This window comes from Sphaerodactylus townsendi, linkage group LG09 (genome assembly GCF_021028975.2).
Source record: "Sphaerodactylus townsendi isolate TG3544 linkage group LG09, MPM_Stown_v2.3, whole genome shotgun sequence".
NCBI classification, from domain to species: Eukaryota; Metazoa; Chordata; class Lepidosauria; order Squamata; family Sphaerodactylidae; genus Sphaerodactylus; species Sphaerodactylus townsendi.
The window spans coordinates 28512713-28528659 of NC_059433.1; the positions used below are offsets into that span (position 1 = coordinate 28512713).

The 15947-nt window shown below is 43.6% G+C and overlaps 1 protein-coding gene across 5 annotated transcripts in view; it reads right to left on the bottom strand.

Moving 5' to 3' along the window:
• KIAA0319 (KIAA0319 ortholog) overlaps positions 1-15947 on the bottom strand; it is a 43660-nt gene that overhangs the window by 16681 nt on the left and 11032 nt on the right. For all 5 annotated transcript variants that reach the window (XR_007245490.1, XM_048508088.1, XM_048508087.1 and 2 more), the window contains exons 4-10: positions 11746-11938; positions 10337-10429; positions 8010-8107; positions 6492-6579; positions 5540-5632; positions 5309-5441; positions 532-760 (exon numbers count right to left, since the gene is read on the bottom strand). Coding sequence is in view for 4 of the 5 variants with exons in the window: in XM_048508088.1 (XP_048364045.1) it covers positions 532-760; positions 5309-5441; positions 5540-5632; positions 6492-6579; positions 8010-8107; positions 10337-10429; positions 11746-11938 (927 nt within the window). In the remaining variant the exon portion in view is untranslated. The remainder of the gene's footprint in view (positions 1-531; positions 761-5308; positions 5442-5539; positions 5633-6491; positions 6580-8009; positions 8108-10336; positions 10430-11745; positions 11939-15947) is intronic.

A 15947-nucleotide genomic window follows, 5' to 3' on the forward strand; every position in this document is an offset into this window, starting at 1 on the left:
AATTGGAATATGCCCTGGCATTTCATTCTGGCTCAGTTTACCACGGCTGGTGAAAGGCATGTGTGGCACATACAGTCACTCCGAGGATAAAGATATACAAAATCAGTTCAAGACATGGGAACAAGGAACTGAATACTGCATAGCGGAGGACTACAAATATCTTTGTCCTCTGCTATAATTATTTCTCTGTGTAATTATTTCTGTATATCATTATTTCTCAATCCCATTAAATATGCCTGCAAATACCTGGCAAAATCACAAATGCTCTGGATCAACATGTATGAAATAAATGCAATCAGCAGGTTCAAATGTTCAGATTTCCTTTTGTAGAAAAAACAGTTTGCTTAAACACAAAGAGGTTGTAATAAATCAATTAAAGCATAAACCACCGTAATCCTGTTAGGATATTTCTCATCAGGCCCTCAAAGACTCCTGTCTTCAACATAAGACTTTTACCTCTGTCAACAAACATCAGAAAATTCCAAAAATTGGAATGAACTGTCTGATATAGACAAGGTTCTTGCCATTTACCTGCATTGCTACCTCTTTGCCTCTGCTTTTCGGGCTCAAAGACCACTCATAGCTAACAATCTCATGATCATCATAGCTTTGGTTTCCGCTTAGTGTAACAGAGTTTTGAGGCAAACAGATTACTTGATTTGCTCCAGCATTGGCCACGGGTGGATGATCTTCAGGCTTGAGGACTATCAAAGAAGCTGTAGTAGAGTTTGCTGCTTCATCAGAGTCTACAACTGTTAGCCTAAAGAAGAAAAAAAGATACGAGGAATTCATACATTTGGTGTGGGCTTTCTTCCCTAAACTCAAAGAGAGCATAGTATCACATAAAATAGACAATGCAAGGGGAGCTGGTTCCCCTACAGAATCACTGTGGATATCAATACCAGGTGTGAAGGACAGTTTAATATTAGGAATATATTATCGTCCCCCTGACCAAAGTGCACAAGAGGATTCTGAGATGGAAAAAGAAATTAGAGAGGCCAACAAAACCTAAAAATGTCAGTGGTAATGGGCTGATTTTAACTATCCCCATATAAACTGGAAAAATGCATGTTCAAGGTCATGAGTAAGGAGATGAACATTCCCTGGATATGCTACAATGACTGTGGCTTTAAGAGCAGATGGTTGTGGAACCAACCAGGGGAGAGGTGATCCTAGATCTAATTCTATGTGGGACCCAGGACCTGGTGCAGGAAGTCAGTGTTGTTGGTTGAGCGGATAGGGGAACAGAGCGAATTCTCACAATGCTGTCCAGATTCAGTATCTCAGTACATGCGAGACAGAGTGGCAACTACTACGAAATGTAGTTACATTTAAGCGCCTTCCAGAAAGGGAAGAAATTTCTCAAAGATGAGGGGATGAGTACGAGAGGAAGCTGAAAGGGGAAAAATCAAGAGAGTCAAGAAAACTGTTCAAGGATGCTTGGGAGGTTATTTAAAAACACAGTAATAAGAAGCTCAGCTGGAATTACCGTGTTCCACACAGGTTAGAAAAGGCAGCATCCAGTCCAAAAGAAAGCCACCATGGTTAACAAGAGAGGTTGAGGAAATTATCCAGAGAAAAAAAAGAAAATGTCTTTTTTAGAAAATGGAAGTCCAGTTTGGCTGCATGAAAGAATATGGAGAGGGAACACAAATGGTGGCAAAGAGAAGCACAAGTTAGCTGTAAGGGAGGCAAAAAAGGATTATGAGGAATGCATGGCCTGTGAACATCAAGACTCAGCAACAAACAGTCTCTTCAAGTTACATCAAAAGCTAAGGGAAGCCAGCAAAGGGAAGCGGTAAGCCCGTTAGGATGACAAAGGAACAAAGGGTGTGCTAAAAAGATGGCAGGGAGATTGCAGAGAAGCTGAATGAATTCTTTGCATCTGTCTTCACCCAAGAGGAGGTGAGGAACATTCCTGCACCTGAACCAAGCTTCTTAGGAGGCGAATCCGAGGAACTAGCGAAGATAGTGGTAGACAAGGAAGAAGTTCTGGCAGCCATTGATAAACTAAATGTTACCAAATCCCCTGGCCCAGATTGCATTCACCCAAGAGTTCTTAAAGAGCTCAAGCATGAAATTGCTGATCTTCTCACTTTAATATGCAACTTATCCCTGAAATCAGGCTCCATCCCTGAAGACTGGAAGATGGCCAATGTCACACCAATCTTTAAGAAATAAGATGCACCTGAATAACCAGGGGCAGCCATTGCTGCTGGGGTGAGCAGCGCAGCAAAATAAGGGGTTGCAAGGTAGGAATTGCATGCTGCAGAACCGGGTGCATTGATTGGCTCCCAGCCGCTTTGGCGGGAGGAGCCTGGGTATATATAGACGCCTCTCCCAGTCCGCGCCCTTCCCGGCGGCGAGACCCAGCAAGGCGTGGCCCACCCACCCTCCCTGTAACTGGGTTGGCGGGGGTTTTCTTTTGGGGCCTTACTGTCGCAGCCTGGCGGGTTTGCAACGGTGTCGCACATCTGGGGAGAGAACGAGCCTTCCGGCTAGGGCTCCCAGGCTTGTGCCCTGTTATGGGCCGGGGGGTGGTGCGGGCAGGCTGGCAGGCAGGCAGGCCGGGCCGCTGCCCAACACCCCAGGGAGTGGGGTTGGGTCGGGCCGGGCCGGTAGGCGGCCATGGGCTTAGCCGGTGCCCGACACCCCAGCAAGCAAGGCAGGAGGACGGGCTGTGTGCGGCCTTGGGGCTTAGCCGGTGCCCGTCTCCTCAGCATGGGCGGGAAGAGGGTGGAAGCAAGGAGTGTTATCTCTGGGGTTTCCCTTCCCGCCAGTCCCATATGATGGGATGGGATGGGATGTGCGACCCGTTTGCCGCCCAGCTCTTTTGTATATAGTTATTGCTGTTATGTTTGATATTTCAATAAACGGGCTGCGGCCCATTCCTTTTCCAGCCTGTCGTCGTGGTGTATTTATTGTGCAAGTAAGTCTCACCATCTGCAGCAAAGGATCTAGGGGGGACCCGGGAAATTACAGGCCAGTCAGTTTGACATCTGTTCCTGGTAAATTAGTAGAATCTATCATTAAAGATAAAATTATAAAACATGTAGAAAAGCAAGACCTGCTGAGAAAGAGTCAGCATGGCTTTTGCAGAGGCAAATCCTGTCTTACAAACTTACTAGAGTTCTTTGAGGGTGTAAACAGGCATGTGGACAGGGGTGAACCGGTGGACATTGTCTACTTGGATTTCCAAAAGGCTTTTGACAAAGTTCCTCACCAGAGACTGTTGAGAAAACTCAGCAATGAAGGAATAAGAGGGGAAGTCCTCCTATGGATTAAAAACTGGTTGAGAAACAGGAAACAAAGAGTGGGTGTAAATGGGAAGTTCTCACAATGGAGAGATGTCGGGAGTGGTGTCCCCCAAGGATCCGTTTTGGGACCAGTGCTCTTTAACCTATTCATAAATGACCTGGAAGTAGGGGTGGGTAGCGTGGTGGCCAAGTTTGCAGATGATCCCAAATTATGTAGGGTGGTGAGAACCACAAAGGATTGCGAAGAGCTCCAAGCGGACCTTGATAAATTAGGTGAGTGGGCTCAGAAATGGCAAATGCAGTTCAATGTAGCAAAATGTAAAGTGATGCACATAGGGGCAAAAAATCCAAACTTCACATACACGCTCCAGGGGTCAGTGCTATCAGTCACAGACCAGGAAAGGGATTTAGGCATCTTAGTTGATAGTTCCATGGGAATGTCAACTCATTGCATGGCAGCTGTGAAAAAGGCAAACTCTATGCTGGGGATCATTAGGAAAGGAATTGATAATAAAACTGCAAAGATTGTCATGCCCTTATATAAAGCAGTGGTGCGACCGCACTTGGAGTACTGTGTCCAGTTCTGGTCGCCGCATCTCAAAAAGGATATTGAAGAGATAGAAAAAGTGCAGAGAAGGGCAACAAGGATGATTGAGGGACTGGAGCTCCTTCCCTGTGAGGAGAGGCTGCAGCGTTTGGGACTTTTTAGTTTGGAGAGGAGGCGGCTGAGGGGGGATATGATTGAAGTCTACAAAATTATGCATGGGGTAGAAAATGTTGACAGAGAGAAATTTTTCTCTCTTTCTCACAATACTAGAACCAGGGGGCATTCATTGAAAAAGCTGGGGGGAAGAATTAGGACTAATAAAAGGAAACACTTCTTCACGCAACGTGTGATTGGTGTTTGGAATATGCTGCCACAGGAGGTGGTGATGGCCACTAACCAGGATAGCTTTAAAAGGGGCTTGGACAGATTTATGGAGGAGAAGTCGATTTATGGCTACCAATCTTGATCCTCCTTGATCTGAGATTGCAAATGCCTTAACAGACCAGGTGATCGGGAGCAACAGCCGCAGAAGGCCATTGCGTTCACATCCTACATGTGAGCTCCCAAAGGCACCTGGTGGGCCACTGCGAGTAGCAGAGAGCTGGACTAGATGGACTTTGGTCTGATCCAGCTGGCTTGTTCTTATGTTCTTATGTTCTTAGATGTTCAACCATACTGAATTCTTCTATTTTAAACCTTATTTTGACTTGGGATCAACAGCTAGCAGCTGTGAGGGCACATCTAGCCATTGATCAACTGGTCTGCACTAAAATATTTTATTCATTTATGAAGAAAAACAATTACTCCATGCACCTTCCAGAAGTACAAAATGCCCTGACCAATCCACCTCACAAAGGGAATTTTGGAGATCCCATTCATTCTTTAGTTTATCTCTTCTCCAATAAACATACTTGTTATATTTTTGTCTCTTCGAGAAGCTCAGGATGGCATAGCTCCTCCATCGTCTCTGTGAGGTATGATAGGTTGAGAGAGAATGACTGGTCCCAGGTAACCCAGTCAATTTTTCATAGTATTTGAACCAGAAATTTGAATCTGGATCTTTCCAGGCCTAGTTGTGCCATCCTGAGCAGTTACACCCTTCCAACCCCACTCACCTCAATGGACTTAGAAGGGTATAACACTCTGGCTGTTTCCGCATGGGCCAAAAACAGCGGTGTGAAAACAGTGTGAAAGTATAAACCTTTTTACACTGTTTTAAACCCTTTTACACCATTTTCACACAGATTTCACACTGCTGTTTTTGGCCCATGCGGAATCAGCCTCTGTTTAGGACCACACCATTTCTTTTAACTACTATGTGACACTAGCTCTGATCAACTCATACCATGTATGCACTTAAGTTCAGGAACTGAAGTATTTATTGGGGTGCCATCTAGAAAGGACCCAGGTCCACATCCTGTACAGAGTGATCCTGCAGAACAGAGTGATCGTGGGGAAATGACCAATCCCCAGTTTGCAGAAAATAAGAATTTGGTTTGCTCACCTGAATGTGTAATTGCCAGGAACAAGGTCAGACAGGTGTAAAACTGATGTATCAGCAGATACCTTCTGTTTCCTCAGAGGACCTTCAATTTCCTCCCAGTAATAACTTACTATTTCAGTGTCATCCACACTTTCTACATTCAAGGGAAATGCCAGGTTCAGAAATTAATAAGCCAGTAGCACACCAAGTGATTCTATTTACACTCAAAACCAGCACTGATTCGATACTTACGATCCCCATCAATAATAGCAGACGTTGTGGGAAAAACAATCTCCTGCACTCTGGGAGATACAACAGCGATAGGTGGCTGATTTATTCTGACAGCTGCGCAAAGATGAGAAACAGAACATGTGGCTTTATTACATGAAGCCGTCCCATGAAACTCAATCACATGGAGATGGTGGAGTGGTTCCTTTATATATCCCCTCACTAAAAAACCCTTTAGCTATTGCATGAGATGATTAATCCTTAAGCAGCAGGTCCACAAATAGACCTTGAATGACATAAAGTGGGAAAATGAAATCTGTAGATGTACCACTTCAACCGAATGCAATCCAAATAAGAACAACTAAAGAGGGGACAGAGCATAAAATTTACGGGACAGGAAAGACGAGCAATTGGTTGTTTTCACAAGGTGAGTATGCTAGCACACACCTGTGAACTTTTGCATTTTAGGACAAACAGGTCCAAGATAGAAAGGGAGAGAATGTGCATACTCCCTGGTGGGACTTGTACCGAATTATGTAAGCAAAAGTTCCCCATTTGCTTGCTCGCCGTGCTGCCCCTCTGTTTTGCCTCCAATAAGTCACTGTAGAACAGTTTTGCTTCTAGTCCAAGAGAGAGAGGGGGGAACTCAAAACAATCATGTAGGCAACATTTAACTCTGGTGAAAAGAGGGAAAAGCTACCAAAGAGGGCACTGCACAGCCTGAACATGCGGAGAGAGACAAAGAAAAAGCTCTGTGCAGGGATTCTGTAATGTGGAACTCAAGAGTTCACTTGGGGACAATTGCACCACCTCTCCTGCAAGTAGCAAATTATACAGCTGGGCTCCCCTGAACATTCTTCAAACAGAAAAAGAATGCAAGATGCCCACTACAAATATCTGATTGTTCTTCATGTACTGATCTGGCATACAGGTATGGAAAAGGAGATTAGTTTAATTCTCTGGAATGCTGATTTACCTGGCAGGACGGTGATGTTTACAAATCCTTCTCCAAATGCATTTTCAGAAGACACAGTCACTTTGAGGGCATAGACACCTACTGGCAGCTGAAACAGAGGGGTTTTTTTGTTCTAAATATCCAATTACTTGCAGGATTTCACAACAAAAGAAAATAACATTTCCCACATGTGCATCTCTGCTCATACTTACCAAGATCAAAGGTCAGAATAAATGTATGAATATTCTGGCTATCAGACAAAGAAGGGATGACTGATGTTGGGGGAAGGGTAGGAATCAAAAAATTACAGCTATAAAGAGCACTTACAAGAAAACTCTGTGTACCTTGGGAACATTGCATCCACACTTCAAAAATACAGGAGTCTTACCAAAAAGGAGACTGAAAATACATTGACAGTGATGAGCTGTCCGTCACTTTTGAGATGCCTGTAATATTCTTATGGACATCTGAATGCATTTTGCCTTTGGAAACAACGAGCTAAGCTAGACTCACCTTTTGGTTTCTCCTATCATGGCAAATCTTATATACTAAAACAGCCTAATCTGTACATCTGAATTGACATAACTAGTAGAAAAAGCCACTCTTGTCTCTGATCCCATACAAAGCCATCTTCTTTTAATAAAGGTAAATGTATTTGCTTGGCAACTGATACAAACTAATGTTCAAACTACACAGTACATTTTACATAGGATTGCCAAGAGATTTGCAGCCATATGGCAGTTGCGAGTTCCCCATCACAACTCAACCTGGAAGCACACTAACGGCCCAATTTGGATTCGGACCTCAGCACAGGGGAAAGAGAGTTCCCACCTCTTCCTGTGTTTCCCAAATCACTATACATCTGAAGATCCCGTAACAAGGCTTCTAAATTGAGTTGCCTTGGAAAAATTGCAGCTGGCTCCCTGCTACAAGCCCTGTTGAGACCACGTGATAAACATCACACATAGCCTGGCCCCGAGATGGCAACCATGAATCTGCAATACTGTAGCCAAATTGTGTCAACAGGTTCAAATTATGGGTAAATGCTAAATGCGAGTTCATAAAACATCATTTGGAAGCTTGTTCAGTTGGCTTCAAGTTGGCATTGGAATCTGACTAAACCACGTTGTAAACAAATGTTGCAGTCATTTCAAGTTCTCAGGTATCAACAGCTCAGAAGCCTGGCATTTTCCCACACATTGCCCTGATTTTAACAGGAATGAGTCTACTGATGCCAGCATACAAAACAGATATAACAACCTTTCCAGATAACAATTCTAAAACATTCAAGATATATTATCCATAGTAGGCAGATATTTCCAAAAATCTTGCTCTGATTAAGGATAAGAGTTGGGGGAGGGGCCTGGGGGCGATTTTCCGCCCCCAGGCATGCGCCCAGTGCATGGCGCACCCCCTGTCCCCTTGTAGCTCCGCCACTGTGTGGAAAAGAGGGGAATGAAACCTGGTTCTCCAGATTGAAGTCTACCACTTTTAACCACTACATCATGGTGGAAGAGTCAAGTGTGATGATGCACTCACTTGGGAAAGTTTCAGGGTCTGTGTGTACTTGCCCTGCATTTCACCATCATAATCATCAGGATGACTGATCAAGCTCCACTCATAACTATAGGATGCTTCTGAATGAGAGGAAACAACACAGAAATGGTTATGCTTCCCTGTCCCTGCCATGGTAGGGATCAGGCAGGATATAAATGCAATAAAATAAAATAAATAATAATTCATACCTAATAAAGATCTAGATCTGGATAAAGATATAGATAACAAATAAATGAGTAGGGGGAGGGCAGTATACAATAATAAAATGAATGAATGAATGAATGAATGAATGAATGAATGAATGAATGAATGAATGAATGAATGAATGAATGAATGAATGAATGAATAATTGTGTGGAATTTAAAACAGTATAAAACAGTGCTATTATCATATAATACAAAATTATATCTTAGCCAAAAAACATATATCTAATAAATAAAACCAAATTAAAACCTAAATTAATGGTGTGGCCCAGTTTTTCAGGTTTACCCATCTTTTGCAAGAAGAGCAGTAGTATGTACCTTCTGCCACACAGAGCATGCACCTTAGGAGACAGGCGTTAGAGTCACGCTCATTCACACAATCTTGCAGGATGAAAACAGCAGGATGGAAGCAGCATGAACACGACATCATTCGAGAGTGCCTGGTTTGCCCACTGCCCTTGTATGTGGTACAGGGAGCAAAGGCATGGGATCCAGACTAAACTTTCCCTTAGTAGAATGGAACTTGCCTGCCCCTTCCCACCCTGGGGGATAGGGGACCATGAGAAACCCCATGTGGGGAAAGGGGGATTCATGTGATATTGCCAATTTAGCGTAAATCCAACTCAAGATGTGCCGTTGCTCCACCTGTGAAGGCCATGCAAATAACCCAACCAGAATCCAAATCAAGAAATGTTATGGAACTTGCACACATGGCTTACAAAGAATACAGCAGGGCGGGTTCAACGTATGTTGCAGTTTTAGCAAAACAGCCCACGCTTCCTCCTGCATTGCTGTTGGCTTGGACACAACTGACAGATAGGCCCCAGATGTAATGCCATTGCTTCCTCTTCCCCCCACAGCAGCACCAGTGCCTGCAGAGTGTTGGCTTCTTCCTCAGTGTACTGTCCCAAGAATTTGTAAGTGGGCGTGGCTAAAAAACTGGGCCAGAAAAGCAGGGGGGGGAGTGGGTGGCAACTGCCCTTGTTTCCCTAAACTTCGCTTATTTCTACTGGATTTATCATGAAGAATACTTCCATTAGCAGATTACGTGGATGGCCAGGCCTTGTACATCAGCTCACACATACTAAGGGCCTTTCCCCACTTACCTTAAGCCCCACGCTACTCTCCTCAAGTAGCGCAGGGTCCCCTGGCACTCCCCACTGCAGGGGCGGCGACAGCGCAGCCGCCCCGACGCTGCCGCTGTCGCGCCCCCTCAGCGCGCGTCATCCCTGGCGCTCTTGTAAACGGCGTCTTTTGCTGACCCACGCAGAACGCTGGGTCGTGGGGACGCCCGGGTGCACGCCAGAAATGTCGCGCACTGAGAGCAGCGCACGGCATGGGGGGGGGGGTCGTGGTGAGTGGGGAAAAGCCCTAAGTTATAATGTGAACCCTGGCTAGGGTTTCTAATTTAAAATTTGGATGACTATATATAAGACAACTTTACATGTATTGTCCCCCATTATTCCTCCACAATCTTTCCCACCCACCCCCCCATCTTTACTTGCAGGTAAGTGAATAAACCAAGACTATTCATATTTATATTATAAATAATCAAAACCTTTGTTTAAAAATCCCTCAAATTTCATGTTAAAAAATAAGCTCTGCCAGCCACCAACTTTTATGAAGATTGCCACACTTTCTGTGAATTTGTGACTATAAATGTTGTCCTCTAAATCCAGAAACTGCATAACTCTGAATGTTCTAGAAAGAAACAGAGTGACAACAAGAATTGAAATACAAACAGGGGTGTATATCCAACCATGGGGTTACTCTGACCCTCTGCAATCCCACTAAAGCCTCTTATGTTGTCCTAAGTGCTTTCTGACACGGAGGAAGAAAACTTTTTTGGGAAGTGGGAGTCGGTGGATGGAGGAAATGGTGGCAAAGCCCTGTATCATGAGATTCACAGATGGTTGGGTACACCCCAGGGACATCAAGAAAGAATAAGCAACAGCAGAGTGCAAAATGCTGCCATTCTGGGAAGAGGTCTTATCTATAAAGGGTACTGATGCTGGCAGATGCTTTCTATTTTTTTTCTAATATATTTCCACAATCATGAGGGCTATAAACTTATATTTTATCATCTCACTTATATGAAGGACTCACCTGGAAATGATGGTGAAACTACAAAGGCATGCAGTTCGACTTCCTTTTTCGGTGAAGTTACTTGTAGATTATCTCCAGCTGACACCAACAGTTCTTTCACAGCACATAAAATCAGGGGACGAGGAAGTTGTTGGAAAACCAGAGTAAATTTTTTTATTCATGGTAATGTAGGGGCGTGCGCCTATCAACAGACTGAATAAAAGTCTGCAAGACCCTATGGTTGCTGAAAAGATGCATGAATCACAGTTGAGAGACTGCTGTTCCTCACCAAAACTTGGCAAACCTTTCCTTTGGCTGTGAACAATGTAAATAAGCAGCATAACCTTTCACCACGCCACATGCATTAAGTTTACAATGCTACGCAGACAAGCATTTCTTGCAGGTCCATGTCTTTATTTCAAGCAGACATTTTGCATCCTGAGCTATGGATTCTGTGAATTAATAGTTCCTGTTTTGGACCCCCCCCCCCCCCGAGAATTCCCACATGTGTGGGGAATTTTCAGCAATTTGCCTCTCTTGCAACAGACCTCCAACATCCTCCTGATGCTGCTCCTAGGGGGTCCTCTGTTCCCAGGAGTAGCATTTTGGGCTGCAGTGGGAGGCAGGGAAATTGTGCCCTATGGATGAAATCACTTCTGGACACAGAAACCTTCCAGTGGGTCCAAGTCTGTTGTTTAAATGTAACATCTATTTACTTACATGCATTTTAAGTCAGCAAAATAGTACACAAAGGTTATTTGCCCTGAAAAAAATTTACCTTGCCCTCATGTAAAGTATATAACATACTATTGTCGAAGGCTTTCACAGCCGGAATCACTTAGGTGCTGTGTGGTTTCCGGGCTGTATGGCCGTGTTCTAGCAGCATTCTCTCCTGACGTTTTGCCTGCATCTGTGGCTGGCATCTTCTGAAGATGCCAGGCACAGATGCAGGCAAAACGTCAGGAGAGAATGCTGCTAGAACACGGCCATACAGCCCGGAAACCACACAGCACCCAAATATATTACATACTTTTTGTGGCCATAAAAATAAACAGATCACCAGTAGCCATTTTTTTCTTACCATAGATAGTCAGTTGAGCAATTATTTACAAGCCTGATTTGAGCAACGGTTTGAAAATGTAAAGTGTCAATCTTTTTCAGGTCACAAAAAAAGGCTAATTCATGATCTGTCTCTCAGTCATCCTACTGTATATTCCCCCCACCTTACCTCCAAACTGCTCAGCGTATACATGATTCTTCCCTTCTTGGTTATATCTGACAGTTACAAGGCAATTTATGTTTAGAGAGAGAAAGAGAGAGTCACCCAGCAAGCATCATGGCAGAGCAAGGACTCCAACCCAGGATTACCCAGTCCTAGTCTTCTGCTCTAACCACTATACATATATTCAGTGACAAAGCATTTACATTACCTGCTTTGGCAGCAGTGGTGGGAATCGGAAGTTGACCTGTGGCAGAAGGCTCAGAGGTGAGCATACTGGTGGGCAGTGATGAGGTTTCATCCTCTATGTGACCACTGAGGTCTAAAGTTTGCACATATGTTGCAGATGTGGAGAGAAATCCAAGGATGTCTGAAGAAGGAGGATTATGGGAGGGTGTTAGAACCTATAAGATGAATTGCAGGAATACATCATTATTGTGAATTTTTTTTCCTGACCATTCAGAATCAAAAAGACCCACACACACAAAATTATGTCACAGATAGATATCAGGGAGAGATTGACAACAGTGTAGATTTCCAAGTCCTATACAAAACTGAGGTACTTATGATTTTTCCAGTTCTCTTGTAAGAGCGGAACGTTGGGACTTACTGTGAGGGTCCCTTCTGCTCTGAGATTACCCTGTTTCCCCGAATATAAGACCTCCCCAGAAAATAAGACGTAGTAGAGGTTTTGCTGAAGTGCGAAATATAAGGCATCCCCCAAAAGTAAGACATAGCAAAGTTTTTGTTTGGAAACATGCCTGACGAACAGAATACAGAAATATAAGACATCCCCTGAAAATAAGACATAGCGCATCTTTGGGAGCAAAAATTAATATAAGACACTGTCTTATATTCGGGGAAACACGGTAGGAAGGCAGGGTAAATAAAGAAGTTAGGGTATTTTCCACTGGCTGCTCAAGGAGGGAGTACTAAATATTTCTACTTCCTGTCCCCCAGGTGGGAACTCATGGCTCAGTTCAAATACTTTTCAAGCTAACAAATAAGATAGGAAGAAAAATGAGAAACATAGAACAATAATGAAAACAGTAACCAAAGGAGCAGCTGTTGAGGGGGAAGACGAGTGAAATCTCTATCCCTTTTTTAAGTTTTCAAGCATATAAACATTTGCCATACATCTAAGACTTGTCCTCATTTTATGAGAGAGTAGAATCTTGCAACATTCATCCCTTCAAATTCACTGTTTGGTTGGGAAGACACCCTCAGAGCACAAGGAACCATCCTGGTAGGTTCCCAAGGCTCCGTTTGCTTTCTGAGAAGGAGAGCATCTTGAAGCTAGGGACTTCTAACAGTGGTGTCTTCAGGTAGGAATTATGGATCATCCATCACCTGCTGCAGAACTCAGTGCCTGAAGGCCTTATCAGCTGAAGAAAAGTTGCCACTGTAGGGCCTGACGAATGACTACATGATATGAATGACTACATCAACACCTAGCTGCACAGTGGTGGGATCCACAAATTTTAATAACAGGTTCCGATGGTGGTGGGATTCAAACAGTGGCGGCGGCGCACACACGCACCTCCAGTCCCTATTGGGCAGGGAGGTTGCTTTAGTAACCCCTTCTCGGCACACAGAAAAAATTAGTAACCACTTCTAGAGAAGTGGTGAGAACTGGTTGGATCCCACCTCTGGCCTAGCATATCGCTTCAACTGAGGCTTGATGATCAAATGCACTTTTGGTGGCTGTACTTCTTACAAAAGGAGATGTGATACCTGTAGAAATGGGAATGTTGCTGGATTTGTAGACCTGAGAAATACACTGCCTAATGTTGAAATTTATGGCTGACCTGGACATTCTCTTTCCTTTGATCGGGGCTGTCAAGGAAATAAATAAAAAATCAGTTTTTCTGATGGACTCTGTATGCTGGATGTATATCCTAAGAGCCCTTCTCAAATCTAACATGGCACACTTTCTCTTTAGCACGCTTTGGCTGTGGACAGAAGAACAACAGGAGGATCTCCTGCCTTCTGTGGACCAGACAGTTAACCTCGGGAATAAATGTGAGAGACCTGTCTTGGCTGAAAGGGCTCCTAACTCTGAACCCTTCAAGCTGAAGTTACTGTTGTTAGAAACAAAGTTTTCATGGTTAGATGTAACCATTCTGGATCTGAGAGACAGACTAGACCTTGCTATAGCATGTCCGGGCCCACAGGAATATGCCAAGGCTCTTGCACTGTAAGTTTCACAAGGAAGGGGAAGTAGGGTCTATGAGGCCTTTCTGGGGCCACAAATATAACTAGGGCCCTGTTCCTGGTATACCCTCCTCAGTGCCTTTGAGATATTTGATAGAAGCAGAAATGCATACAGCAGACCTGGTGACCACAGGTCCTTTTGCTCTACCATGGATGATGCTATCTGGAAAATAATCATGGAAATAGATGATGAAGGGCCATGCTTGAAACATCACATCTGCCCATGAATAGTTGAAAAATCTTTTTGACGGACCCCCTGTCCCCATCCATGGTTTGTCTGTTCAACCAGACTGCTGTTGAGGGATCCCTGCATGTTCCCTGCAGAGATCAAGCACAGGTACATTTCTGGCCATAATAGAATGCTCTCCCCTTCCCAATGCAAGACGGACAACTTGGATCCCTCCTGTTTGTTGATGTGGGTCTTGGCTGATATGTTGTTGGTCCTGACAAGGACATGCTGGCCCTGGATTGAAAGTATAAAACAGGCATCCTTACAGCCCTGAGTTCCAGGAAACTGATGCTCAGATTCTTTCCTTCCTTTGCCCCAATGCCCTGTCCTGGTTGATTTTGTAGAGATGCTTGGATCAGACTGGTGTCCGTGAAAACCTGTACTTTATTCTTCTGAATATATGATTGTCTGTATTGGAGCTCAGCCCTGCAGGACTATGAATCTGAGATCATACACATTAAAGGCAAGAACGTTGAATTCAGAAATCCTTCCTAATGTGTCTTAAGTGCAAAGAATATGTACCAGGAACTATATATTCCTTTTGGTGTTGCAATTTTGTTTTTCTTTATTGAAATGTCTCTTGTTTAGTGTATAAAGAGTTACCTCATTGCTGGTATCCAACACCCCAAACAGTCCAGTTTAGACTAGCAGTTCTACAAAACAATCCCACCCAAACTGAACTTCAAAAGGAGAGATGTGACAGAAATTCTAACATTTGATAAGGCTCAAGAGTGCCATCTACAGCGTTTGGGATCTTGGACCACTAGAGATTCCATTTCCATTCCACACTGGACAATCCAGGCAGACTAAATCCCTTTTGGACAAAGGATGATCCAGCTTGGACCAGATCATCTATTTGACCTGGAAGTTCAGAGCCATTACCAGATGTTTGATGGAGACGGGACTATATCGTATATGGAACTGACTGGTAAAAGTAGCATGTGACACCAGAAACTGGCTTTTGAATGGGACTGGAGAATGAATCCAGCTTTCTGTAATCAACAAGGGTCAAAAAGATACCACAAAGGAGTTCCTAGGCAGAGAACAATCAGGATGAGAAGTCCTCATTTTTCTTCCTCAGCATCCAAGAGTCAAATAATATTGCCTCTGGACATTCAGGCTCTACTTGCCCATCAAGGGATGTTTAGAAACCTGTTCTGCCTTCAAAATAGTCATTCTCCAAGCATTTCAATATCCCCAGATTTAGGCTTAGGATTTTTTTTTCATCTTTTATAATTCAGCAGAAACACGAGGGCTTTTAAAGGCAGCAACCATAAAGCAGACTGCAACCCTGCTCCAAACTGGACTATGATATTTGAAAGAAAGCCTTATTTAGCAGACATGTGGACACTGAAGAGCAGCCAGCCACACCTGCAGGACTAAGTACTATTGTTTTCCATCATCTATACAAATGTGTATCTTCAAACATAAATGCTGGAAACTTGCTTTGAAAAGTAAATTCAAATTGGTTCACTCAAGGTCAAACTAAATGAGATTTAAAAAGATCCATGATTAGAGTTTTCTGTGTGAGAATTAATTAGGAGGCTATTTCAGGGGAGGAGAGGTGGGGGAAAGAGGGTGTTTGACCCTGTCCTCACATACCTATTTTGGGACTTAAATAGCCTCTCTAAAGCTACAATTAGAGTCCACGGTCAGGAAAGGACAGTTTGAAGTGCTTGTAATTTTTGTTTCATTTGGGCAGTGTTAACTGCAGTAGGTTATTTAATTATAACATGGAAGGAAAGTGTGGAGTACCACCTTCCCTCAATTGAATTTCCCCAGTCTTCAGAGCAATTGTCCAGGAAGGATGATTAGCTTTTAAACACTCATCTACTTTGCAAATATTCTAATCAAAGGATCAATCATATCCAGTGTAGGTTGACCTTCAGAATTTTAACAAGAATACAGAGAATGCAGCTAGCGGATCGTAAATTGCCCAGTCTTGCTCGACAACTATAAAGTAATATATT